The sequence below is a fragment of the Sphaeramia orbicularis genome, chromosome 3, assembly GCF_902148855.1.
Source record: "Sphaeramia orbicularis chromosome 3, fSphaOr1.1, whole genome shotgun sequence".
In the NCBI taxonomy this organism is placed as follows: Eukaryota; Metazoa; Chordata; class Actinopteri; order Kurtiformes; family Apogonidae; genus Sphaeramia; species Sphaeramia orbicularis.
In genome coordinates, this window is record NC_043959.1 from 25,120,453 (window position 1) to 25,147,645 (window position 27,193).

General features: G+C 35.8%; 1 protein-coding gene across 1 annotated transcript in view; it reads left to right on the forward strand.

Moving 5' to 3' along the window:
* The window catches only part of efl1 (elongation factor like GTPase 1), a 318,909-nt gene that overhangs the window by 107,862 nt on the left and 183,854 nt on the right, over nucleotides 1-27,193 (forward strand). The window contains 1 exon segment of the mRNA XM_030126047.1: nucleotides 4,718-4,853. Within this exon segment, the coding sequence (XP_029981907.1) occupies nucleotides 4,718-4,853 (136 nt within the window).

Genomic DNA, 27,193 nt, shown 5'->3' on the forward strand with positions numbered 1-27,193 from the left:
AGCAATGTGGGACTCTGAAACAGTTCCTTTCTACTTGTGACAGAGACTTCCACACAGGCATTTTTTAGACTGTTTGGAAGCCCTCATACGGATACTGAATGTTCAAGACCAAAAAGCATGTTTGAGCAGGTGTAAAATAGTTGAAAGTTTATTTTTGCAATCTCAAAAAGTTTCGTTATTGACATTTACAGTTGTGTCTGATAATAAATATACTAAAAACTTCAACTCTGTTTTTTTTTTATTTTTTTACTAAAGTACACTGTTTTATGCATTTATTATTTATCATAATGATAATTAATGGACAGATATTGAAAGTTAAGTTCTTCCTGAAAACAAAGGTGCCAAATAATTGGCAAAAAAAACAAAAAATTCTGACACTTATATTGCAAAGAAAACATGGAGACACCTAGGTGGCCTTTTATAATGGCAGTCATAAAAGGGTGAATTTCTCTAAACATTGATTCTGGGGTTTTTTTGTTTTGTTTTTTTGTATCCATGACTATGATTTCAAATACCTCTAAATTTGTAAAATATTTTTTGTTCTTTGACTATAAATAATAATTTTCTACCAAAACTAACCATCTATTTTCTTCACATCTCACTTAGGAAGAAAAATATCCCATTAAACTTTCAGGAAATATTGACGTTTGTTTCTCAAATCCTTTATGAACAGGACATCTAACAGCTGTAGCCATTATGTGTCCCAATATTTATGTCCATATAGTTTATAAACATCAATATTTCCTTCAAAGTAAGATGTGATGAAAGTAGATGGTTAGTTGTGGTAGAAAATTATTATTTACAGTCAGAGCATGAAAAATATTTTAGAAATTTAGAGGTAGAACCCACTTTTTTTTTTTCCAAATACAGCCACTTTTGATTCAAAGGTGCAACAAAACACAACCTTGAGGCTTCAGAACAGCCACTTAAAACCCCTCCCAGTAGCTCTAAATATTTATTTATTTATATTTGAAAGTGAATGAAATGACAAGCAGTGGTGTGCACTTCTATCATTATTTACATTCTCACATGTCTTTGTATGAGTTGAATGGGACTGTTTTCACAAAGTCTGACCATTCAAACTAAACTGTGCTGCAGGTTTGTATTGATCCTGAATCTGAATTTATTTATTTAATTTACAAAATACAAATTGAATGTGAATCATGAATGCTAGTCTTTCAGACTTTGTTAGTAGCTCAGTGTTCCATGTACATCAGTTCTACTGGTTGCTTTTTTCTTTTTTTTTTTTTTGCTCAAGTTAGTATTCCACTTTCATACTGTGAGGGATTCGTATGCTATTCAGTAAATGATTTTTCATCCTCTGCCTCTTAATTTAGAAAGAGAAATGTGTTTTGTTTTTTTTTTCCAATTGTCTCCAATGACTCGGTTCTAACTTATTTAATCTGTGATACAATCATCACCGAGGCAACAGGCGTACACGGCGCACAGGGCTGCAACACTAATCATCTATTTCTTTGTTTTGTTATTTGGATTCTACTCTGAAATCATTTTGACCGTGCTTTTAAATTCCACTGATAGGTATGAAAAGAAAGTTACCACGCCTGAAGGAAAGTCAGAAATTGCAAAGGAAGGAGAAATATGTTTTTGCAAAGGCTTTTCATCCAGACATAAATGTGCCTGTGAATGTTTCGGTTTTATTTTATGTGTGTATATCACATGGGTTTATACTCTGAGCTTCTAATACACAGGAGTCAAACATACGGCCTGTGGGCTAAAACTGGCTCAACAAAGGGTCCAATCCAGTCCACAGGATGAATTTGCAAAGTGTAAAAATTACACAGAAGACATTAACAGTTAAGAGTGTCATTGAATCTGGACAAGTTGTATTGATCATATGGTTAACTGCTGCATTTTTCAGTTCCAAATGCCTGTTATTATTAAATGTTTTGTTCCTTTGTTGATCCATTGCGATCTGCAACTTGTAATGCACATTGATTAATGATAAGATCAGGCATAATATTGTTAAAATCACACTTAACTATTTTATAGAAGCTAAGTAGCCTCTGTGTGCATGCATGTGTGTGTGTCTCGGGATTCACGCAAAATCCGGAAAGAGCTGACTGCTGCAGTTTGGCACATTTACTTATTTTTAGTCAAGGAAGACAGTAGTGAAAACGGCAAGTTGATAGGACTAACATTTTGGGAGATATTAGTAATTTTGCAATACAATAGCCTTACAATCATGTTGCTTTGCCCAGAATGCTTTGGCGGTGACTGCTGGACAAATGCGGTACAGCATGTAAAGAAATACACAACAGCATAAAAACTACCACATCTAGAACCTGTGGATCCCCACGGTTCAACGCGCTAGTTTTTCTTAAGAAATTTTAGGTTGTTCATAGATGTTCATTAAATTCACATATTTTGTTTAGGGATTGTTTGTATGTAATGTACAATATTCCGTTTTGTACTAAAACAAAGAGAATAAATTGGATTTATCATCTAGATCAGACCTGGGCAAAGTAAGGCCCGCGGGCCACATGCGGCCCGATGGCTGACCCTGACTGGCCCGCATGAGGTCACTGGCAAATTAAAAGTCAATACAAATATTTATCAGGGTAATAGATGCACCCAATGCAGTGGCACAGCTTTTATTTAGTAGGATCTGCTAAATTAGTGTGTTTTTGCACATACTTTCCATTCTCAGCATGAAGCTTATGTTTATGATAAAGCTTATTGTTTTGTTGGTCAGTTTCAGCCCATTAAGATGTCAGCTAATGCCAGAAAAAACAGAGAAAGATCGATTAAGAATGCAGAGAGTTTAACAAGACATGGACTTCTAAGTATTTCTTCACTGAAGTCAGAAAAAGAACTGACATTTGCAAACAAAAAAAGCTGCATCTATGGTTTTTCATGTAAAGTTAACATGGAGCTGGTTTTGCACATTTTTGAAAATCTTTTTGTGAATATTCATTAGATAGTTACCTCCGCCAAGGAGGTTATGTTTTTGCCAGGGTTTGTTTGTTTGTTTGTTTGTTTGTTTGTTTGTTTGTTTGTCTGTCCGTTAGTGTGCAACATAACTCAAAAAGTTATGAACAGATTTGGATGAAATTTTCAGGGTTTGTTGGAAATGGGATAAGGAAGAAATGATTAAATTTTGGTGGTGATCGGGGGTGGGGGGGCCCACGGGGGGCGCCACTGATCAGCCTTGGTGGAGGTCTGCGCTCTCCGAGTGCTTCTAGTTGTATTCTGTGCTCCACATTTTCATTGTATCATTGTACTGTTTTATTTACTGTTTTTATAGAGATATATATTGAGCAGAGCTGCAAGTGAATTGATGCGGCCCTTAATAACTGTCAAAGTTTCTCATGTGGCCCCACAGGAAAATTAATTGCCCACCCCTGATCTAGATTATAAAAGTCAAGTGGCCTCTGCGTGCGTGTGTGTGTGCGTTTATATGTGTTCACACAAAATCCGTACAGAGCTGACTGCTGCAGTTTGTCATACTTATGTATTTTTGGACAAGGAATAAACTTGAGAAAACGGCAAGTTGATAGGACCAATATTTTGGGAGATTTTAGTAATTTTGGAATACAATAGCCTTATAATCACGTTGCTATGGCCAGAACGCTTTGGTGGTGACTGCTGGACAAATGCAGTACAGCATGTATGAATACACAACAGCATAAAAACTACCACATGTAGAGCTCATGTGCAGCCCCAGTACTTCCTGAACTTAAGACAACTCCTTTATTTCCTGTTTTTCATTACTGGACGCACAGATTAATCCAGGTGTTTCTGCTACTTCTTGTTGGGACTACAGTGGTCAGACACAGCTGGATTAATCAGTGCGTCTAATAATGACAGACAGGAAATAAGATGGTTTAAGTTCAGGAAGTACCGAGGCTGTGCGTAGAGCCTAATGCGCTAGTTTCTCTTGCTGTTCATAGATGTTCATGTTATTCATATATTTTGTTTAGGGTTTGTTTGTATGTAATGTAAAATGTAAAATGTTCCTTTTTTGTACTACAACAAAGAGACAAAATAGGATTTGTCATTATTTACTGTTCGATGGCCAAAATACAAAACCTCCTATCTGAAAAAATCACTTTTTTCAGGAAACAAAAAAAAACGTGTATCCTGGAGGATTCTGTTGGGTTTCTGTGAATTGGCTTGGAGTGTGGTTTTGACCAGCTCTATATGTAAAGTGTCATGAGATAACTTTTGTTATGATTTGATGCTATGTGAATAAAATTTGATTGATTGATTGATTGATTGAGCCCTGCGATGAACTGGCGAAATGTCCAGGGTGTACCCCACCTTCGCCCCTATGTAGCTGGGACAGGCTCCAAGCGACCCCCGTGACCCTAGTGAGGATAAAGCGGGTTCAGAAAATGAATGAATGAATGATTGATTGATGGTTTAGTTTTATTATAGTATGGTCTTGTTGTTGTTGTCAGGTGACCTTCATGTCATAAGAAAGGGCGGGATTATCTTGCAGATAGACTGAAAATGTGGAGTCACCCTTGTTCTCACCATTTAATGCCAAAATTCAAAATCTAAAAATTGGCAGATAGGAGGTTTTGTTTTTTGGCCATTGATATGTTATGCCACTTTGGCCAGTATGTGGTCCCTGAACTGAAATAACTTGGCTCTAATACATTAAATAAGTTGTTTTTTTTTGTTTATTCAAAGTCAAAAAGTGAGTGAAGTGTCAGCCGGTCTGGGTTCTCATCCTCTGTATTTCTTGTGGCAGCTGCCGGAGGGTTGCACTGCGACAGACTCTGTTCCTGAAGTGCCCCACCTGTCCTGTTGCACCATGGGAAACCTGTACCTCCTAATGGGCCGAGAGCTGGAGGAGCTGGAGGAGGTGCCATGTGGAAACGTCCTGGGTAAATAAAGCTGTTCTTATCTATTAGTGCATACAGCTGCATAGAGAAAAGGGTTCAGTGTGACTTATATATGCAGTGAATGTGCAGTAAATCGCAAAATTGGAGACGACAGGTAGGTTTTCAGCCTTTAAACTGCGAAAAGAAAAAGATAATTTTACATTTATTAAGACGGGGGAGCAGACATTGCCGGCTGTAAGTGACGTATGATTGTTGATTCCATCTGGTGGAGTGTGAGTAAACAAGCAGCAGTCAGTGAGTGAGATTGAGTGGAAAGCACATGTTCAAGCTTGTTGTTTGTGCAGCCGTAAGCTTTGCACTCCACCATTGTCCTAGAGATGTAACCTAGTTTTGGACGATAATGTGTCATCTTAGACTGGTGTGTGCTGCACAGGGTCAGTGACCAGGTAATTGGACAATACTACATCTTCTCCAATGAAACTACTGGTCGTATTAATTTCACTTTTTTTTTTTAATGTTCCTTCCTTGGGATAATGTCTATAAAGTTTGTTCAGAGTTTTGAGAAATCGCGATTTTTTTAATTGTTTTTCTTAAATGTCTTAAATTATTCAAAATGTGCCTTTACTTATAATGGTCCATATTCTGATGCTAATAACATGAAACTGGTTATAGATATCAATATAGTTACTATTGAGCACTGATAGAACATCATGTATGGACTTGGATTTTTTTGTTTTTCTTTTTTTTTTTTAACGTTTTTTCAAGTATGCAACAAAAAGTAATCTTACTTAGTCCTTAGAAATAAACAGATAGTAAGAAATCATGGAAAAAAAAAACAAAAACGAAACTTACACATATACAGGGTGACACAAAAAAACGGGAACTTTTTAACAATCCAATAAAACCAAGAGTGATGGAAGAAAAATATTTTATTCATAGTAATTGAAACCTTAAAACATGCCATTTAAGAAACAATGATGGAATTTTCATTTTTTTAAAAATTACTTCCTGTAGATGGCGTCCTCCTGTACGAATGCATTCTTGAAATCTGCTGTTGAGATTCCTCACTGGCCGCTGCAACATCTCAGCTGGGATACTGTGAATTTCATCCTGAATTCTCTGTTTTAACTCATCCAGAGTTCTTGGTCGAGTCGTGTACACTTTACTCTTGAGATAGCCCCACAAGAAAAAATCACAAACGGACAAATCTGGCGATCTAGGGGGCCAGGGAATGTTACCGAATCTTGAGATCACATGGTTACCGAACAATTCTCGCACAGCCGCCAATGGTTACTAAAATGGGGATGTGTTTACTTGCTCAAGGTCACTGTCTCGCAGTGCTGCCACTTGCTCATGTCTGCCAATACGCACTTCAAAAATTCCCATTTTTTTGGATCACCCTGTAATTTTTAAAAAATGAAAATTCCATCATTTCTTAAATGGCATGTTTTAAGGTTTCAATTACTATGAATAAAATATTTTTCTTGCATCACTCTTGGTTTTATTGGATTGTTAAAAAGTTCCCGTTTTTTTGTGTCACCCTGTATATGTGTAAGTTTCGTTTTTGTTTTTGTTTTTTTTTTTCCCATGATTTCTTACTATCTGTTAATTTCTAAGGACTAAGTAAGATTACTTTTTTGTTGATTACTTTTTTGTTTGGTTTTCTTGGTTTTATTGGATTGTTAAAAAGTTCCCATTTTTTTGTGTCACCCTGTACATGAAGTAAAGTATGACCTCATTTGCACATTTGAAAAGGAGTGGGAGGATGTATAATTTACGTAATCCCACCCACTCTCCACACAACAGTCTATCCTTTAGCTTCCTATCAGCTTAATATATGAAAAATCAAGTCCCTTCGATCTCTTGTGAGTACTTCACCTTACTTATCATCCTCACATACACACACATATTGACATACCAGACATACCATATATGGACTTTGACTGAATTGGTTCAGTTCTCCTCCAGTGAAAGTACCACCCACTTCTATTTGGAGATCGATCTCCTGCATCCAGACCACAGGACTCTAACATAGCAGCAGAACCTGACAATCTCACAAATTCAACTTGGTATTGATTCTTGATAGAACATGCCAGTGAGATACAGGGACATTGGTTCTATTTTGGTGGAAAGACAAGATGCTGCCGGTTATATTCTGGTAAATGTAGTCAAACATCCCCTCTGTGCACTAATATGGATATCACGCAAAACCTCTCATCCACCATTTTAAATGGATTCTTAATAAGTCCGGTTTATGTGTAACTATGTAGACATGTAAAACCAAGAATTTGGAAGCTGCACTTGAGAAATAAGCCTGAAACAACAAAAACTCTGGATAAACTCTTATATATGTGCAAACCAAACTTGTTAAATACCTAAAAATCACTAACTAATGAGCTATTGATTTGATTTCTTGGGCCAGGAAAATTACCTCAGAGCGTTTCTGGCTTTTGTCACATTGTTAGATACAGACTTTATCGCCAACTACTGGCTTGGCAGGGTTGTTGTAGAGTTTACAGCTGATTTTTTTTTTTTTTTTTTTTGTCTCTTGTGTCGGGAAATATTTCATAATCAACTTGCGTGGACAGGATTTTCCTTTTAACGCAGAGCGGAACGTGTGTATTTAGAAACAGAATATGAACCAGTGTGTATAAGGTCTAAAAGTCCAGTTATGTCGACATCTGCTGCAAAGATTTTGACCATTTTTAATGTGTCTCCTGGGAGTCAACCGACTATGTACGCCTCCAAAAAAACATGACATTTTCTACACACAGCAGAATCGTATTTTCTCAAATATTACACAAAAAGTCCAGTCTAAATCAAACTGAGCTTTGAGTTTGAGAAGGAAATGTCCTGTTTTCTGACCTAAATGTGTCAGCACTGATTCATAGCATGGCCACGGACCTGCATGTGTTTCTCCTCAGCATCCCTCACTCACTCGGAAAACTTCCAACTTCTAACTTCTGAGTCAAACGAGAATCCGTCCAAAATGTCCGCGTTAGTACTTTTAACCTTAAAGACCTAAGCAGTCAATGACGACCCAAACCATCTACTGATCTAAAATGTTTAATACCAGCTGATCCACTATAAGTAATTGGTGTAAAATAGAGTTTGTCATCTTTTCATGGTCATCAGATATGACCCATTTGGACGTTCAGAGGCTCCATAGTGAACGTAGAAGCACTGTCATCTACTACAACATTGATTCACCAGTAAATCCCATGGAGTTGGATCAATGACAGTGGATGGACACATTTGTTTTATGTTCAGTTATTGATATCTTTGCTCGAAAAGTAACGTTTTCTGCTGTTTTCATCAGTTTTGATTAAATAATCTTTAAATTTACTCTGAGCTTTAATGAACATCGACATGATCAGGAACCTAAAAAGAGGAAAAAAACTCATTCATACTGAAAAAACACAAAATTACATGAGATAATGTCAAAATAAATGGATATATATCACTTAAGAAAGGTTAAATAGAGAGAGAAATTCATTTAGGAGCTGTCACAGAAGTACCACAGGGTCTGTAAGGGTTAAAGTATTTTGAGATTATAACAGACTCTGGCAAATTAACCCATAAAGAGCCAAATATCCACCGTCAACCAAAACCATCTACTGATCTAAACTGTTTAATACCTGTTGATCCACTAATCCTATCAATACATGTAAATAATTGGTGTAAAATACAGTTTGTCGTCTTTTTGTGGTCATCAGATATGACCCATTTGGACGTTCAGAGACTCTGTAGTTACCACAGAAACACTATCATCTTCTACAACACAGGCATCAAACATACGGCCCGGGGGCCAACACCGGCCCACCAAAATTTCCAATCTGGCCCCGGGGATGAATTTGCAATGTGCAACTTAGGGCATCAAACTCAAAAATAATGTCATAATAACCTATAAATAATGACAACACCATTTTTTTCCTCTTTGATTTAGTCCAAAAAACATGAAATTATGAAAATATCTACATTAACAGACTATTCTTTAACAATAAAATGTGAATAACCTGAACAAATATGAACAACCTGAAATGTCTAAAGAAAATTAAAGGCAATTTTAACAATATTCTGCCTGTTACTAAATGTTTTGTGCCTTTGTAGATCAGATCTGTAATGCACATGTATAAACTAGAAGCACTCGAAGAGCGCAGACCTCCGCCAAGGCTGATCAGTGGCCCCCTCTGTGGGCCCCCCCACCCCCGATCACCACCAAAATTTAATCATTTCTTCCTTATCCCATTTCCAACAAACCCTGAAAATTTCATCAAAATCTGTCCATAACTTTTTGAGTTATGTTGCACACTAACGGACAGACAAACAGACAAACCCTGGCAAAAACATAACCTCCTTGGCGGAGGTAATGATAAATCAAGGCATATTACTGATGAAATTGTACTTACATTTCTTAACAAATGTAATTTTTTTCAGGTCATTCACATCCTTTTTGTTTAGATAGTTTATAAGTATAAATATTGGCATAATTGAATGTTATTTTTTGCACTGAAACAATTTGGAGTTGTCATTATTTATTGGCTATCATGCTATTATTTTACTGGTTCGGCCCACTTCAGATTAAATTGAGCTGAATGTGGCCCCCGGAAGAAAATGAGTTTGACACCCCTGTTCTACAACATTGATTCACCAGTAAAACCCATGAAGTTGGATCAATGACATGAGTTTGATTTTGTTGAAAATTCACTTTTCCCTCATTTATTACCTCCGCCAAGGAGGTTATGTTTTTGCCAGGGTTTGTTTGTTTGTTTGTCTGTTTGTCTGTCCGTTAGTGTGCAACATAACTCAAAAAGTTATGGACAGATTTTGATGAAATTTTCAGGGTTTGTTGGAAATGGGATAAGGAAGAAATGATTAAATTTTGGTGGTGATCGGGGGTGGGGGGCCCACGGGGGGGCCCATTTCCAACAAACCCTGAAAATTTCATCAAAATCTGTCCATAACTTTTTGAGTTATGTTGCACACTAACGGACAGACAAACAGACAGACAGACAAACAAACAAACAAACAAACCCTAGCAAAAACATAACCTCCTTGGCGTGGGGGGGCCCACGGGGGGGGGGGACTGATCAGCCTTGACGGAGGTCTTCGCTCTCCGAGTGCTTCTAGTTTCTAATTTAATCTACTAGTGAAGAAGAAAAAAGGTATCCCGCACACTTTAAAGTTTTTTGCAAGTTGAATAGACAGTGTGCGGGATACCTTTTTTCTTCTTCACTCAAACCCCATGCTCCCACGCACCTGTCCCCTGAAGACTTTTTAGGTATGCACCAGCCTCCATAACTTAATTGGATCTACTAGCCTTTGAATTCACTTCGAGCTTTTATGTACATCTACATGATCTATGAATTAAATATAGGAAAATACATGAATTTCACTGAAAAATGCCAAATGCAGAGGATAATATTATGATAAATGGTGGTAAATCACTTGGGAAAGGCCAAAAAATATATCATTTAGAAGTTTTGGCGAAAATAGTTGTAGGTCATTAAAGGTTAAACTCAACATCCTACAGATCACATGGCTTTGGCATAGATTTCATCAAATACAGTCACGGAAAAAATTATTAGACTATCAAAAGTTATCAAAAACAATGGTTATGCAATCAAGTACTAACTCTTGTGTGTGTCATGTGACTAAAACAGACAGAAAAGAAAACATGGAATGCCTAAAAGCACTGTTTTTGTCCGTACAATGCCACAGATATTTATGTAAGAACTGAAGTGATTTTGGTTATTATCAAGAAAACTTGGAAAATGGATAGATATCAGCTCTGAAATTAAACTACTATGAGCTATTTTTTTTTTTGGTATTGCTATGTTTGTCCAAACAAATGTACCTTTAGTTGTACCAGGCATTAAAATGAACAAGAAATTGAAGAAAACAAGGCATGGTCTAATAATTTTTTCCACAACTGTATTTTTAACATCATGTAGTATTAGCCAGATTTTCGAGCTGCAGAAAAAGTCACTTTTCTTCAGTTTTCTCTGTTTTGACATTATAAACTTTGAATTTATTCTGAACTTTTAAGATAAGATGAGATAAGATAAGGTATGACTTTATTTATCCCACCGAAGGGAAATTTCACACTTAAAAACACTTTGTGTCAGTACAATGTTATAGATATTGATGTAAGAACTGAAGTGATTTTGGTTTTTATCAAAAAAAACATGGAAAATGGATAGATATCAGCTCTGAAATTAAACTACTATGAGCTATTTTTGTTGTTATCATTATATTTGTTCAAACAAATGTACCTTTAGTTGTACCAGGCATTAAAATGAACAAGAAACTGAAGAAAACAAGGGTGGTCTAATAATTTTTTTTTTCCGTGACTCTCGGGCTGAACTCTGTCCTTCACCATTGTTATATTTTGCAGAAAAAGTCACTTTTCCTCAGTTTCGTCTGTTTTGATATAATAAACTTTGAATTTATTCTGAACTTTTAAGATAAGGTATGACTTTATTTATCCCACCGAGGGGAAATTTCACACTTAAAAGCAGCAATATTCAACAAGCAAGCGCAGAGAAAAGACAGGTAGAAAAACCACAAACGAGTGAAAAAAGAAATATAACGAGCAAAATAAGAAATACGGTATTTAAATATTTATATGAATATAGCATTAGAATTCAAATTATATATAGTTTACACATATTACATGTAAAAATTTCACTTGCATATGTATTTTTTATGAACATCTACATGATCAATATTTAAAAATAAGAAAATACCTGAAGAGCATAATATTAAATAACAATAAATCGAGTTCTGTGATGTTGGGGTGGGGGGTCGGATGGGCAAACATGTCTTCCTAACCGGATCACGACTTTTCACCCATGTTAAGCCCACAAACTGTTACCTTCTTTTTTTTTGTGTATGTGTATATGTATGCACAACGTGACCGCCTAACCCTGCTGTTTCTCTTCTTTTTGTATTTTTTCTGAAAACACAATAAAAATTATTTGAAATATAAATAACAATAAATTGCCCAGGAAAGGTTAAATATAGAGAAAAATCCATTTAGAAGTTGACGCAGAAGTATTTGTAGGTCTTTAAGAGTTAAGGCTTCAGGACATCACATCTCCTCTGCTACACCTACCGCCCTGGAACCACTTTGACTCATCTGAACAAATACGCTCTAAACTAAACCATTATTCAATGTTCTCAGTCTGCCTGTGTTTTCAGTGTTGATCTAGCTGAACGGCCCCAGTAGACGCTCTGTGAGCTCGCTTTACCTCCCGCCCTCTAATCAGGAAGATGCCTTACTGTTTTTTTTTTTTTTTTTTCCCTCCATAACGTATCCATGAATGACCTCTTTCACAAGTCTACACATTTAGACACACATTACAGCTAATTAAGCACTATTTATACTCCCCACAGGCTCCATTCTCAGTAGTTAGCCAAACTGCATATGATTTTCTTTGAAGTGTGTGTGTGTGTGTGTGTGTGTGTGTGTGCGCGCTCTCAGAGTCTGTTTCTGAAAATGTTGTCAAAAAGTAGCTGAACACAGTTAGGCCCGCTGACTTCAGTTTCAACCTAAAAGACAGATTTGAGAAGTTGTAATGTTAATGTAAGGATTGATTTGGGATTATTCAGTTAGGGTGTATGAAATCAGCTCTGTAGGTAAATATAACCCCCCCCCCCCCCCCCCCCCCAATGCAGTACCCACCCTACTTCAATGCAGTAATCACAGCCCATGCACCTTCTTTTTAATTTGACCTCGTATATATCCTTTATTACCTGTATTTATCCTCAGATGTTGTACATGTTTCTTCCATTTGTAGTGTAGTGTTGGATTTTTGTATATTTTAGTATTTCTTTGAAGTTTTTTTTTTACATTATTTTATGATATTATGTATGTATTATTCTGTCTAATTTTTTGTGATATTTTAATACAGTCTTTTTACACTTTAAGTGTTCGCTGCTAAACTGATTTTCATTGTTCATGTAAGAGTGACAATAAAGTCCTATTCTATTCTATTCTATTCTACTGTGCTGTACTGTACTCTGCTCTACTCTTTTCTATTCTATTCTACTCTATTCTACTCTACACTGTTCTACTCTACTCTGTTCTATTCTACTCTGTTGTATTCTATTCTACTCTACTCTGCTCTACTCTATTCTATTCTACCTGCTTTATTCTATTCTATTCTGTTCTATTCTATTCTATTCTATTCTACGCTACTCTATTCTGTTCTACTCTATTCTATTCTACTCTGCTCTATTCTACTCTACTCTACACTCTATTCTATTCTACTCTATTCTACTCTATTCTGTTCTACTCTATTCTATTCTACTCTGCTCTATTCTATTCTATTCTATTCTATTTTACTCTATTTTATTCTATTCTATTCTACTCCTATTCTATTCTATTCTATTCTATTCTATTCTACTCTATTCTTTTCTATTCTATTCTACTCTGCTCTATTCTACTCTATTCTATTCTAATCTACTCTATTCTATTCTACTCTGCTCTATTCTATTCTTTTCTATTCTATTCTACTCTGCTCTATTCTATTCTTCTCTATTCTATTCTACTCTGCTCTATTCTACTCTATTCTATTCTAATCTACTCTATTCTATTCTATTCTATTCTATTCTACTCTGCTCTATTCTATTCTACTCTATTCTACTCTGCTCTATTCTACTCTACTCTATTCTACTCTGCTCTATTCTACTGTACTCTATTCTACTACTTTACTCTATTCTACTCTATTCTGCTCTATTGTTTACTATTCTACTCTACTCTACTCTACTGCTCTATTCTACTCTACTCTATTCTATTTTACTGTATTCTATTCTACTCTGCTCTATTCTACTCTACTCTATTTCATTCTACTCTATTCTATTCTGTTCTACTCTACTCTTCTACTTTACTCTATTCTACTCTGCTCTATTCTATTCTATTCTACTCTACTCTGTTCTGTTGTTTACTATTCTACTCTATTTTACTGTACTCTACTCTACTACTCTATTCTATTCTACTGTACTGTATTCTACTCTGCTTTACTTTACCCTACTCTACTCTATAACACATCTGTTAAATACACATTTTCCACCTTTTCTCCCTGTAAAGCGTCCCCTTCCTTCCTGACGACACCTTCTGTTTAAAGTGTAATTTCATCATCGGTCTGAGATGAAACTTCAGCCAATTCAAGATTTAGAAAAGTGTTACAAAAAAAAAGCCACAGAGCAGCTGAGAGTCGAGGTGTGGATGTACGGTATGTGACAGGAAAATCACAGCCTGACTAAACACAGCCATATGAGCCTCTGAAAGGGTCACTTTGTGTTTTTGGTCCACTTTACTAATGAACCCTTTTTCGGACACTCATTGAAATACTCTGAAATTCAAAATTCCACCCTTAGTGTGTTATTGGACATCGTTGTCTACCTCCTCGTCGGTTGCCGTGACAACAGTCTCCCACCTCTTGCCATAAAACATCCGAGCAGCACCTGCTAAAAAGTAAACACATGCAATAAAACAACTGTTATAAGGTCATAAACAGACAAAAATCACTCATATTCACTATTTACAGCTTCAGAATGTCTATAAATCAGTGTATAGTGTTATAAAAACCAACATGCTACTTGAATTGAATTGAAAAATCTTTAATGTCCCTGAAGAACAATTTGATTTGCAATAGAATCACCAAAAAAACAGTCTTACATAATACAATAAATACAATAAATAAAGTAAATAAGTCATCATAATTAACAGCAATTTACATTATAATTTTTAATAAATTAAGATGTTCTAAATAACTACAAACATATTTGACAATATTTACCTATCTGTGTAACAATGTTTCATTTCATTTCCTTTCCTGAGTCCTATTGTAGTCAACATATTCTAATATTCTCAGATATTTTAATAGTCAGACATGGGGCTGGTATCCACATAAATAAAGAGTTTACATGGTCTGTTTGTATGTCTATTTGTATTTGTATATTAAAATGCTGAGGTTACCAAACCAGCAAATCAAAGCAAACGTTAAAATGGACTCACTTGAGGCACGGGATTGGCGTCTTCTTTAATGTTTGCGGAAATGACCAAAAATAGTCACTTGCCCAATAAAGGGTTAAATAAATTCTCACTTTCAGCTCGAGTGTTATTCTCTTTTCGTCTTTGAGTACTTAGAAAAGTGCTATATAAAACCGATGTATTATTATTATTATTATTATTATTATTATTATTATTATTATTATTATTATTATTATTTAGAACTTTCACAAATGGAATTCAAGCCCTGAAGTTACAACAATAACATTGATTCTGCAGCCACATCAATCAGACCTTTATATACAAACAATATATATGAATAAAGTAGATCAAGTCAAATATGTATATTCTGTCCGTTTTCTACCCACCACCATTGGTCAGTCAGTGAATGGATGTATGAGGTTTGAAGAACACGAGCTGAAATGCATTTGTGTAACCTTAGAGTTGCTATAAATCTACACCTGCTTGTTTTTTTTCTCCTTTTTCGTGCACCTTAGATGTAAATAAAGCTGTGCCTTATTAGATTTATTCGACTTTGGAACCATTTTGTTAAAATGTAGCGTGTAAATCTGATGTACCAGTGGTGTATTTTTGAGTTTTCAGACCACACAGACAGTACAGTTTGTATGACACAGTGATTATTATGGGATTTGTTCATAATAACAGAAGCATGATCATTTAAGGAAATACTCTGTAATTCCTGCTGTCGACGGTTATGTTATACAGAAGATTTGGTGCGTCATAAGATAAAAGGACAAAGAAACTGAAAGCTAGTCATCACATCCAGGAAGCAAAAGTTAGATTATTAAAAGCTGATGTTTTTCATTCATTAACCCATAAAGACCCAGTGCTACTTTTGCGGCAGTTCCTAGATGAATTTTTCTCTATTTTTAATCTTTCTTAAGTGATTTGTCACCATTTATTCTAATATTATGCTCTATATTTTGCATTTTTAAGTAAAAATCATGTATTGTCTTATACTGAATTTCCTGATCATGTGATGTTAATGAAAGCTCAGATTAAAGTTAAAGGCTATTATATAAAAAGACAGAGAAAGCTGAAGAAAAAGTGACTTTTTCAGTAAAATATATCATTAACTGAACATAAACGCAGTGTGTCTATCCACTATTAATACATGTAAATAATGAGTGTAAAATTCAGTTTGTCATCTTTTCATGGTCATCAGATATGACCCATTTGGACGTTCAGAGACTCCATAGTGAACGTGGAAACGCCATCATCTTCTACAACATTGATTCATAAGTAAAACCCATGGAGTTGGATCAGTGACAGTGGATGGACACACTTGGTTTTACATTCAGTTAGCTATATCTTTGCTGAAAAAGTAAATATTTTTCTCCATTTTTCCCTGCTTTGATATAATTAACTTTGAATTTACTCAGAGTTTTCATGAACATCTACCTGATCTGTAATTAAATATAAGAAAATGCATGATTTACACCAAAAAATGCAAAATACAGAGGATGATATTATTAAAAAAAAAAAAAAAAAAAAAAATTGGTGATAAATCAGTTAAGAAAGGTAGAAATGGACAAAAATTCATTTAGGACAAATGCCACAAAAGTAGCACTTTATGGATTAACATTTGACCTAACATAAAAAATAATAATGCGTATTAAACAATGTTCCTGTTAATCATTGATATATGCCAGGCTGTAGCAAACACAAAAATAAGTAATCCAATTTTTATGTAGTATATTGGAAAAAAAAAAAAGTGTGTGTTTGTTGCAGCTAAAAATATGGTTTGTTTCTATTACAAATATGGCATTTAAAGGGTTAAAAATATGACAGTTATTTAGTATTTGGTATTTTTTGTTTATGGCTCATGTTGATGAAATACAAAAAAAAAAAAGTAAAAAAAAAAAAGTTAAACTATAAAAAAACATGTTGACATTAGTACAGTGTTGCGCAGATTATACTCTTTCTGTGATTAGGAAGGGCTGTCTAGGCAGGATACCGAAGGGTTAATCACGTAGTGAAACATATACGTAAACCTTCCATATGCTTCGTAAGTATCTGAAAGGAACAGTTTGCCTGCATCAGTATCAGGTATCAGTCGAACCACAGGAGTCATTAGCCTCAGTCAGGGTTTCAAAACAGGGACCCACCATTAAAATGCATTTATTGTAAAATCAAATACAGGAAGTGGTGACGTGTCAGCGGTAGCTTTTAGCATGTAAACTAAATAAGCAGGAGGAAGGACCGTAAATCTAATTGTCCACTCAGGTCTTTGTGTATGTATGTATGCACTACCACTCAACATGTCGTTATCAAATTTCGTCTTTGTATGTTACATGTTTACATTTACAAACATAAATGTACTGGTAGATGTAATGTTGTTATCAGGGCTGAGGTTTTGTCTATGCACAGTCACGAAAAAAATTATTAGACCATCAAAAGTCATCAGAAACAATGGTTATGCATTCAAGTACTAACTCCTGTGTGTATTATGTGACTATTTTTTTTTTCTTTATCAGGTTGTTTAGTAATCTTACAGAGGGAGATTAAACTCAAGGAACTGGTCTGTTTAAAAACAAGTCGCAAAAAAAATTATTAGACCGAAAATGGGACTGAAAAATGCCAAATGCAAAGTGTAATGTAATGATAAATGGTGATAAATCAGTTCAGAAAGGCCAAAAAAAAAAAAAAAAAAAAAAAAAAATATATATATATATATATATATATATATATATATATATATATATATATATACACATATATAATTTAGAAGTTGTGACAAAAATAGTTGTAGGTCTTTAAAGGTTAAACTCAACATCCTACAGATAACATGGATTTGGAATAGATTTAGTCAAAGCATAAAACACAAATATAGTCGCCGAAAAAAAATGATTAGACCATCAAAAGTTATCAAAAACAATGGTTATCCAATCAAGTACGAACTCCTGTGTGGATCATGTGACTAAAACAGACAGAAAAGAAAACATGGAATGCCTAAAAGCACTGTTTTTGTCAGTACAATGCCATAGATACTGATGTAAGAACTGAAGTGATTTTGGTTATCAAGAAAACATGGAAAATGGATAGATATCAGCTCTGACATTAAACTATTATGAGCTATTTTTGTTGTCGTCATTATATTTGTCCAAACAAATGTACCTTTAGTTGTACCAGGCATTAAAACGAACAAGAAATTGAAGAAAACAAGGCATGGTCTAATAATTTTTTCCGCAACTGTATTTTTAACATCATGTAGTATTAGCCAGACTTTCGAGCTGCAGAAAAAGTCACTTTTCTTCAGTTTTCTCTGTTTTGACATTATAAACTTAGAATTTATTCTGAACTTTTTAGATAAGATGAGATAAGATAAGATAAGGTATGACTTTATTTATCCCAACGAAGGGAAATTTCACACTTAAAAACACTGTGTCAGTACAGTGTTATAGATATTGATATAAGAACTGAAGTGATTTAGGTTATTATCAAGAAAACATGGAAAATGGATAGATATCAGCTCTGAAATTAAACTACTATGAGCTGTTTTTGTTGTTCTCATTATATTTGTCCAAACAAATGTACCTTTAGTTGTACCAGGCATTAAAATGACCAAGAAATTGAAGAAAACAAGGGGTGGTCTAATAATTTTTTCTATGATTTTATTTTTAACATCATGTAGTATTAGCCAGACTTTTGAGCTGAACGTCGTTGCTATATTTTGCAGAAAAAGTCCCTTTTCTTCAGTTTTCTCTGTTTTGATATAATAAACTTTGAATTTATTCTCAACTTTTAAGATAAGATAAGATGAGATAAAATGAGATAAGATAAGGTATGACTTTATTTATCCCACCGAGGGGAAATTTCACACTTAAAAGCACTGTTTTTGTCAGTACAATGCCATAGCTATTGATGTAAGAACTGAGGTGATTTTGGTTATTATCAAGAAAAACATGAAAAATGGATAGATATCAGCTCTAAAATTAAACTCTTATGAGGTGTTTTGGTGTTCTCATTATATTTGTCCAAACGAATGCACCTTTACTTGTACCAGGCATTAAAATGAATGAATGAATGGTCTAATATTTTTTTCCGCGACTGTATCTCGATAAATGCTTTCGTAGTGTGTGTGTGTGTGTGTATAATATAATGTACAGCTGCTTCCATATGGTGATTGTTAGTTGCGTAGTATCGACGTGACCTCACATCAGCGCCCTTGTGCACTTTGAGCAGATTGCTGAATAAACATCTGACCGGTGTCAAACTGTCATTAATTATGAAGGAGGGGTGCATTAGGATATTGATGTATAGTTATTAGTCTGCACGGGCGTGGGCCTGAATGCACTGTAGGAACATGTAATATCAATAAGCCAGTTCGCCCTTCAGTGAGTGTCTGTGATCTCTCCACTCCACATTTACTTTGGGCAGTTAATGGAAAGCAGAAAGGAAATTCGAAAGGCAAACAAACAAAACCAACCCACTAAAATTGATTTCCTCACTTTTTCCTCCAGCTCCCAACATCAGGTACTAATTTGACTTTCTCCAATACTCTGGTTTTCAAGCAAATAACTGTAAAAACTATTGACATTCCTGTGAGCCCCAGCTTTAATTTCATTTCAGTGCCAATTAGCAAACATTAGAATTGCTAACATGCTAAAGCCGGATGTTGAACATGGCTAACACGATACACCTGCTAATTATCGTTTTGTTTGTAACTTGAAGACTTTGACTTAATGATGGCTATCGCTTAGTCCAGAGGCAAATCCGCCTTTTTGAAGGTCTGTTGGGGAGGTGAGTAATTCCCCCAGGAACAATACCAAATCATCTTTAACGTCCTGTATTTCTACATCTTTGTAGCGCCAACAGCAAAAACAGGTCGATTAATTGGTCTGGAGGATTAGTCAGCGCCAATGGGACATTTACAGATGATATCAGCAGAAGATGGAGCCGATAGTGCCGTGTCGTTATAGTTCGGATTGTAAACTTAAAACTAACTCTAATGTCAAATTCTGACTCAAAAACCAACCACTTTGATTATATACAGCACAGGTGTCAAACATGCGGCCCGGGGGCCAAATCCGGCCCGCCAAAGGGTCCAATCTGGCCCGTGGGATGAATTTGTGAAATGCAAAAATTACGCTAAGATATTAACAATTCTTTTAGTTCAGGTTCCACGTTCAGACCAATTTAATCTCAAGTGGGCGGGACCAGTCAAATACTATCATAATAACATAGAAATAATGACAACTTCAAATGTTTCTCTTTGTAAATGTAAATATTTTCATGTATTTACACTAAAACAACCTGTAATTTAGCAAAAAAAAAAGTGAATAACCTGAACAAATATGAACAACCTGAAATATCTTCAGAGAAATAAGTACTATTTTAACAATATTCGGCTTGTTACTCAGTGTTTTGTGTATTTGTAGATCCACTGTGATCTGTAAGTTATAATGTACATGTGTAAATGATAAACTGAGGCAGAATATTGTTAAAATTACACTTATTTTTTCAGTTTGTTCATGTTATTCACTTTTTTTTGAAAGGATAGTTTGTAGATATAAACCTTTTCATAATGTAAATTAACATTTTTTTGCTCTAAAACATAGAGGAAAGTTTGGAGTTGACATTATTTATATATTATTATGTTATTATTTTGCTGGTTCGGCCCACTGCAGATCAAATTTAGCTGAATCTGGCCCCTGAACTAGAATGAGTTTGAAACCCCTGATATACAGGAAGTTTAGTGTTCAGTTCCACATTTATTGATGTATTATTTGATGTTTAGTGATTTGGATTTATTCATGGAGTACAGACCTGGGCTCTACAATGAAATCCATACTGAAGTAGTAATACCAATGATGACCACTAGGGGGTGAATCCAAAAAGTTGTGGCTCCAACAGAATTAAGCTATGTTTTTACGTAGCAGAGTATTTTTTTTAGAGATAGAATGAACAAAATATGAAGTATGACAATGTGGAAACACCTCATAAAAGCCTTAGTTTATATCAAGTAAATACATGAAGATCCTGTTCAGCAGATGTAGTAGCCGCTAATTAGCTAAGATGCTAACATTCACTAGCACCAGACTTCCTTAACTTCTCATTTAATCCTTGTAGCTTCACTTATCAGCTCCATCCTCTTCCTCTAAGATTTGCTGAAATCTCCACTTTGGCCAGAGTTATTAGAGACCTTCAATTACTGTGCGCATGCCCGTCATTGTTGTGTAAACGATAGGCTCAAACGCAGACAAAAATATCCGTTTACAAAATCCCTGGCTACGTGTAAATGGCCACTTTTACTAGAATTTTCAGTATGACTGTTTTTGCCATTTCCATTCCATTTGTTTTATTTGGAATGTTTGATGAGCCTTCTGGTGGTCCATCATTAAATTGTTCCGCAATTAATCAAAACCTCTGATGCTGAGTCACACTCTTCACTTTTTTTTTGTTTTGCAACAGTCAGATTGACTACCGTTCTAGTTAATAGCTTCCACTAACAGGTCTGTGAAATAACTTTGTTTCCAAATGCATCATGAATTTTACTCTGGATAGCATTTAGCATTAGCTCCTCAAAGATGGTTCTGATCCATCACACATCCACAGCTCCGCCCATTTTGTACAAATATGGTCACTTTTGTCTCCCAGTTGCTAGCATCCCAAACTACTGGCTTCAAAATGACGCTGTTGAGTGGAATGTACTGTCAATCCTGATCACATTATATTAAAATAACACTCAAAGAACAAACCTAAGAAGTAATTTCAGTCATTGATATGTATTCCTCAGGTGTGTGGGCGTTCTGTTTTTTAGACATACTATAAGAATAGAATAGAAGGTTTATTGTCATTGTATGATTTACAACGAAACTTTTTTTTAGCAGCAGTAATCTCTCTCGTTACAGCTACTGTTTCAAGTACGTTAAAAATAAATATGTATTTATGAGATTATATTAAAAAAACTATTAAAACCAGAAATAAAACCGATGTAAGTTGTATTAACTGTACTAATACTGTATGCATAGTGTGTTATGCTAGTGTACTGTGATGGGTGTGTATTCTTTATTATTGTCACAATGTAAAATGAACGACTCCAGGAAGAATAACTGCTGATCTGCAAAAGCTAAAAACTCTGCATTTATTTAATCAGGCATTTCTTACTTTAATTAACATGTCTCTTTATCTCTTTACATGCATTGTTGTTTTATTAAGGTTCTTTTGACATACATAAGAGGTTGGCAAATCCTCTATTAACCCTATAAAGCCAAACGTATCATATTTGATACAGTACATGAGTTTTGAAGCCCGCTGCATGATTAGTGTGATATTTTGTTTATTCTTGAAAAACACAGATGTATACAATTAGATACATGCAATACATGGATAATCCACTAGGGGGGAGGAATTCATTCATCAGAGGCCTTTCCAGTGACACTACAAGACTGTCATTAATGAGGAAGGAGGAAGAACTTTGACAATTTTGAAAAGGAATTACCAATTTGATAGACATGTTTGTGTTATGTTATGTTTTTGTTTATTCAAAAATAACAATATTTGAGTATTGAGACCCGATGTATCAAATATGATACAAAGTTGAAACTCATACATGGAAATTGATATTTGAATTTTTTTTCTTTGGGTTCTTCAGAAGGACCAATAAAGGCTCCAGTTTCAAACAACTGGAATTTTCTATCAATGATTTACTGGTTCAGGCTTTACAGGGTTAATGGTCAGCTGCACTAGAGACAGATCTTGATTGACTGAGTGATGTATTTATTTTGAATATGAATGTCAAAACAGAAGAAAATAAATAAAACACTTAAGACATAAGACATAAGACATATAATGCATATTCGAAAAGGAGTGAGAAATAGTATAACTTATAAACTCCCACCCTTTCTCCTTATATAATTAATAACAATAATAACCTTCCTAGTCCAAGCATATCTATACTATATACTATAATATGACTGATGCTTATTATTCAGTAATTTGGTTTCTGGCTTTATATTATTATGAACATATACAATAGTACATATAGATCTGGTAGATGTGTCCTCCAAAGTCCACATTTTTAGATTGAAGGTGATACATACCTAGTACATGTAAACATAGTAAAGAAACGGTCGATTTTCCTCATATCATGCAGGTCTAACACATTCTAGTTGTGTTCTGTTGGACTGAAACGGTGCGAAACATCATCGGGAGCAGTTTGTTTTTATTCTCCTGTTAGCTGCGATGGTTAATAATGATGAAATAAGACAGTGTCCTCATTCCCCCGAGGATCTCGCCGCATTCCTCTGCGAATCCTGATGACTAAGCAGAAAACCCGACGAACAGGCAGTGTGGAAACAATTTGAGATCCCTGAAAACACACCCTATCTCGCTGTTTGTTTCGGCCATGTGGGAGCCATCATTCCTGTCCTGTTAGTGGACCGCGGGCTGGGAATACACTGCCAGCGGAGCACCAGTGTGTAAACCCCACCAGGCCGGGCCTTTAATAGACCCCCATTATTACGGCCCGAGCAAGTAATTGGAGAGGAGAAGCAGCGCACACACAACTTTCGCACACAAATCCACACACACACAGCTGCTTTTGATGTGGGGAACATCATTTTCCAGTTAACCACATGACGGCACACTACATGAGCTGCATGACAAAGCGCTGTGTTTGTCTTTGTGAGTCAGGATGAGCGTTACTGAGACCCTCTCCTTTATGGCAGCTTCACACAGAGGCAGGCAGACAAAAGAGAAGGCAGATGCTGGACTCTGTGGACCGCATTGTGCAGCCTTCCCTCCTCTGTTTCCTGCCAGCTGTTGGAAGCAGCAGCCTCAGGAAATTAAGGCCTCCCATCATGCTTTTAGCTGTCTGACAGTCAAAGTTTTGAATCCAACTTGCAGCCTTAGGCTCAATCCTCATTTTCACCCCTACTCTGTGGCCCTTGCACTTGGCACTACCCTTTGAAACGGAGTCGCAAGGGGTAGGGGTTGAAACATTCCCCTATGAAATGAGACAACCCTTTGAGACCTGTTACATCATCAGCCGTCGTCAAAGGCGCTATAAACAGATGCGACAACTTTGTTTGCAAAAGAATTCACCATACCGTCAGCAGCTGTAACTGTCTCTTTTGCATGGGCTTTGGGTATCTATCAACTGCAAACCGCAGAAATGTGGTCTATAACACATTGGGAGGTCTCCTCCCCAATGGACATGCCCAAAACACCTCCCCAGGGAGGTGTCCAGGAGGTATCCTCACTAGATGCCTGAACCACCTCAACTGGCTTCTCTCAACATAGAGGAGCAGCGGCTCTACTCCAAGTCCCTCCTGGATGTCCTAACTCCTCACCCTAACGGACGGACAATCAAATGATTAAGTTATTTATGAAGAAAATACTTACATTTGTGTGTTTCTTTCATCACACTGCAGCACTTTTTTGCTGCGTTTACCTCCATCTTGCCAAAGATTCGAACAGAATTATGGGAAATTTCTCATAACCTGCTGTTTGTAGTGTGGTCCTGAAAAATCTCCGTTTTGAGGGCCAAGCAGCCCTTCCCCTTAGCCCTCCCCCCCGACTCATTGAGAATCGAGACACCCTGACCCCTTCATTTGAATGCGCAAAATGGAGGGGTAGTGGTAAGGGGGAGGGGCCAAGGGGTGAAATGGGATTGGGCCTCAGTCTTCTGCTGCAGGTCAGGGATAACTTTTTCAAAATACTTACAAAAATTTGTTACTTTATGTAGAAAGAACCTAAAAACTGGATGTCCACAAAGTCTCTTTACAATTTAAGAAATGTTACAAAAGCAATTGATGAGATATGTTGATCCGATTTGTTCCACGTACTCAGTGGTTAGCAAGGTTTTTAGTCACAATATGGGATCATGTGAAATGGACTCATTTGTCCATTTTTCTTCAATGTGAGATCAATTACTGCAAATGTTTGTCTTGATATTTTTGACTGGATCTGTGTCACCACAACTGGATGACCTTCAACCAACCAACATTTTCCAGGTCGATGTTCCACCACCACACTGGGGACTGCATGGGGGTGGGTTCCTAAATGAAACATTTCCAGACCGGTGCATTGGAAGGGATGGTCCAGTTCCCTGGACACCTTGTTCACCAGATATCACTCCCCTGGATTTCTTTGTATGGGCTTGTGTTAAAGATATTGCATATCAAACAAAGACACTGGACATCAGCCACCTGAAGCAAACCATCACTGATGCCATTGACACCATTGATGAGACTATGATACAGTCAACATGTCAACAAATCCAGTACTGTCTTAATGTGCTTCATGCAACTAGTGGTGTATTAAATGAGGCACAAAAAAAAAAAAAACCCTTCAATATCTACTTTTCAGTTTGTAATAATTTCCACGGATTTGTCTGTTTATTTGCTTTTGGAATAAATTTGATAAATCCTAAAGAGACTTTATGGACACCCTGTGTTTTACTTCTTTTACATTAATAATAAAACCAGAATAGAAGTCTGATCTGAACCAATAACACATTTCTTTTTAATACGCATTGCGTCAGCTTCTGTCTTATTTAATACCATTAACACATTTGTATGTTTACTTGAATAGCTTTTAGCTTGAGGCAGTTTCCCCAAGAGGATGTCAAAAGAGTAAAATAATTCATGTTTAACTACTCATTGTGACTTCAAAGTTGCCTTGGTAACAGCATTTTCAGGGAATAATCGACAGTAAACTACATGACGGGTTGATCATAGGGATGATGGTATGAATAAGATCTTCACTGGTCTACAAAGCTCTTCAAGATGATTCTTATAGATTTCTTGTTGTCTATCATCCTCTTATCAACATTCTTAATATTTATCTCTAAAAAACCAACCATAGGCAAATGTGGTTAGCAACTAGCCGGTGAATAAATGTAAATATTGTCAATTAAGTAAATAGGAGTCATTGGAGATTAAAACTGCTGATTTAACTCTTAAAGACCTAGAAAGATTTTTTGGTACCTTACTTTAACTGGGTTATTAACCTTTTCTAAAGTTTTTCTACCATTAGGGCTGGGCGATAAAATAATAACTGTATATACTGCGATATGACTTTTCCTTGATGGAAATATGAGACGTGCTCGATACAATTTTGATAGAATTCATTCGTCCATCTGTTGACAGACATAAGAACAGTTAATCATAGTTAAGTTGCGCCGCATCGAACCAATCATGCTAGAGCCACGTCGAGTTAGGTTGACGCACACAGCGCACACGCTAATGTTTAGGCTCCAGCTGGAGATAATGAGCGTTCCCTTGGGAGAAAATTGGACCAAGAACTCAGGTGACTGGGTTAGTGAAAAGTAGGGTGAGGCATAGAAGCCGGGAGTCGGACGTTCAAAGCATGTTAAGTTTCATTTTCGGTTTACGCCAGTTACGGCAGTTAAGGAATGCACCCCGACGTGAATATACCTCCGACATTGTTTGGTGAAGGTGGTCTGTTTTGTTTGTGTTCCCTTTTAAAACTTGAAAGCTTTTTCCTGCTGGTCAGACTTTTAGTTTAGTTTTAAATATATGGACCTGTTTTATTGATCTGAAACAGTTGCATAATGTTCGTTAGCACATCTGACATGTTCAACCTCTGACAGAAAAGAAATCATATTTAAATCATAAATAACCTTCTGATGTCTTCACAACTAACTGATGAGTAACGGAAAATTCAAGCTACATAAAAATTGTGATTTGATTTATATCGTGATACATATCGATATCGTCTGATATGAAAACAATTATGGCGACATGATTTTTTTCCATATAGCCCAGCCTTTGGTATCATTCAGATTCAGGAGAACCTCAATTTAATTTGGTTCATTTTAAGTCACAATTTAAAGTTGCTTTGTCTGAAAATGAGAAGTGTTACTTATTGGTAGTTTGGTTGAACATACTGTACAGTAGATATTTTAGACTTGCAAATGACTTGTTGTCCACATCTGACCTTTCCTAAGCAAGTTACTGCCATTTATTGACTCAAAAAAATAAACTGACAAATTAATTCTGCACAATGAAAAGCTGAGAAACTGCACTTTTTAAGGCATGTGGTGGTGAAACATTTATTGAAAATTTTAAGCACAGATGGTCATGGTCTTTGAGGGTTAAACCTACAAGAGCAAAAATCCTGGGGAAACATGCTAAAATTTGATGATATACCCATTCTTCTGCAGCTTTCTCCTCTATGTCTAAATAAAAAGACTTAAAATACAGATGAACCTGATGTCGTTTCACACTGTAATAGAAAAGTGAAACTGCTTTTCCAAGAGTCATGTCCAAGTCACATCTGATATAAACTACAGCTGTCAATCACACATTTAACCCCTACTAGGGATGCAAATTATCGATTAATTCATTAATTGTTAGTTGGTTGCCCTTATCAA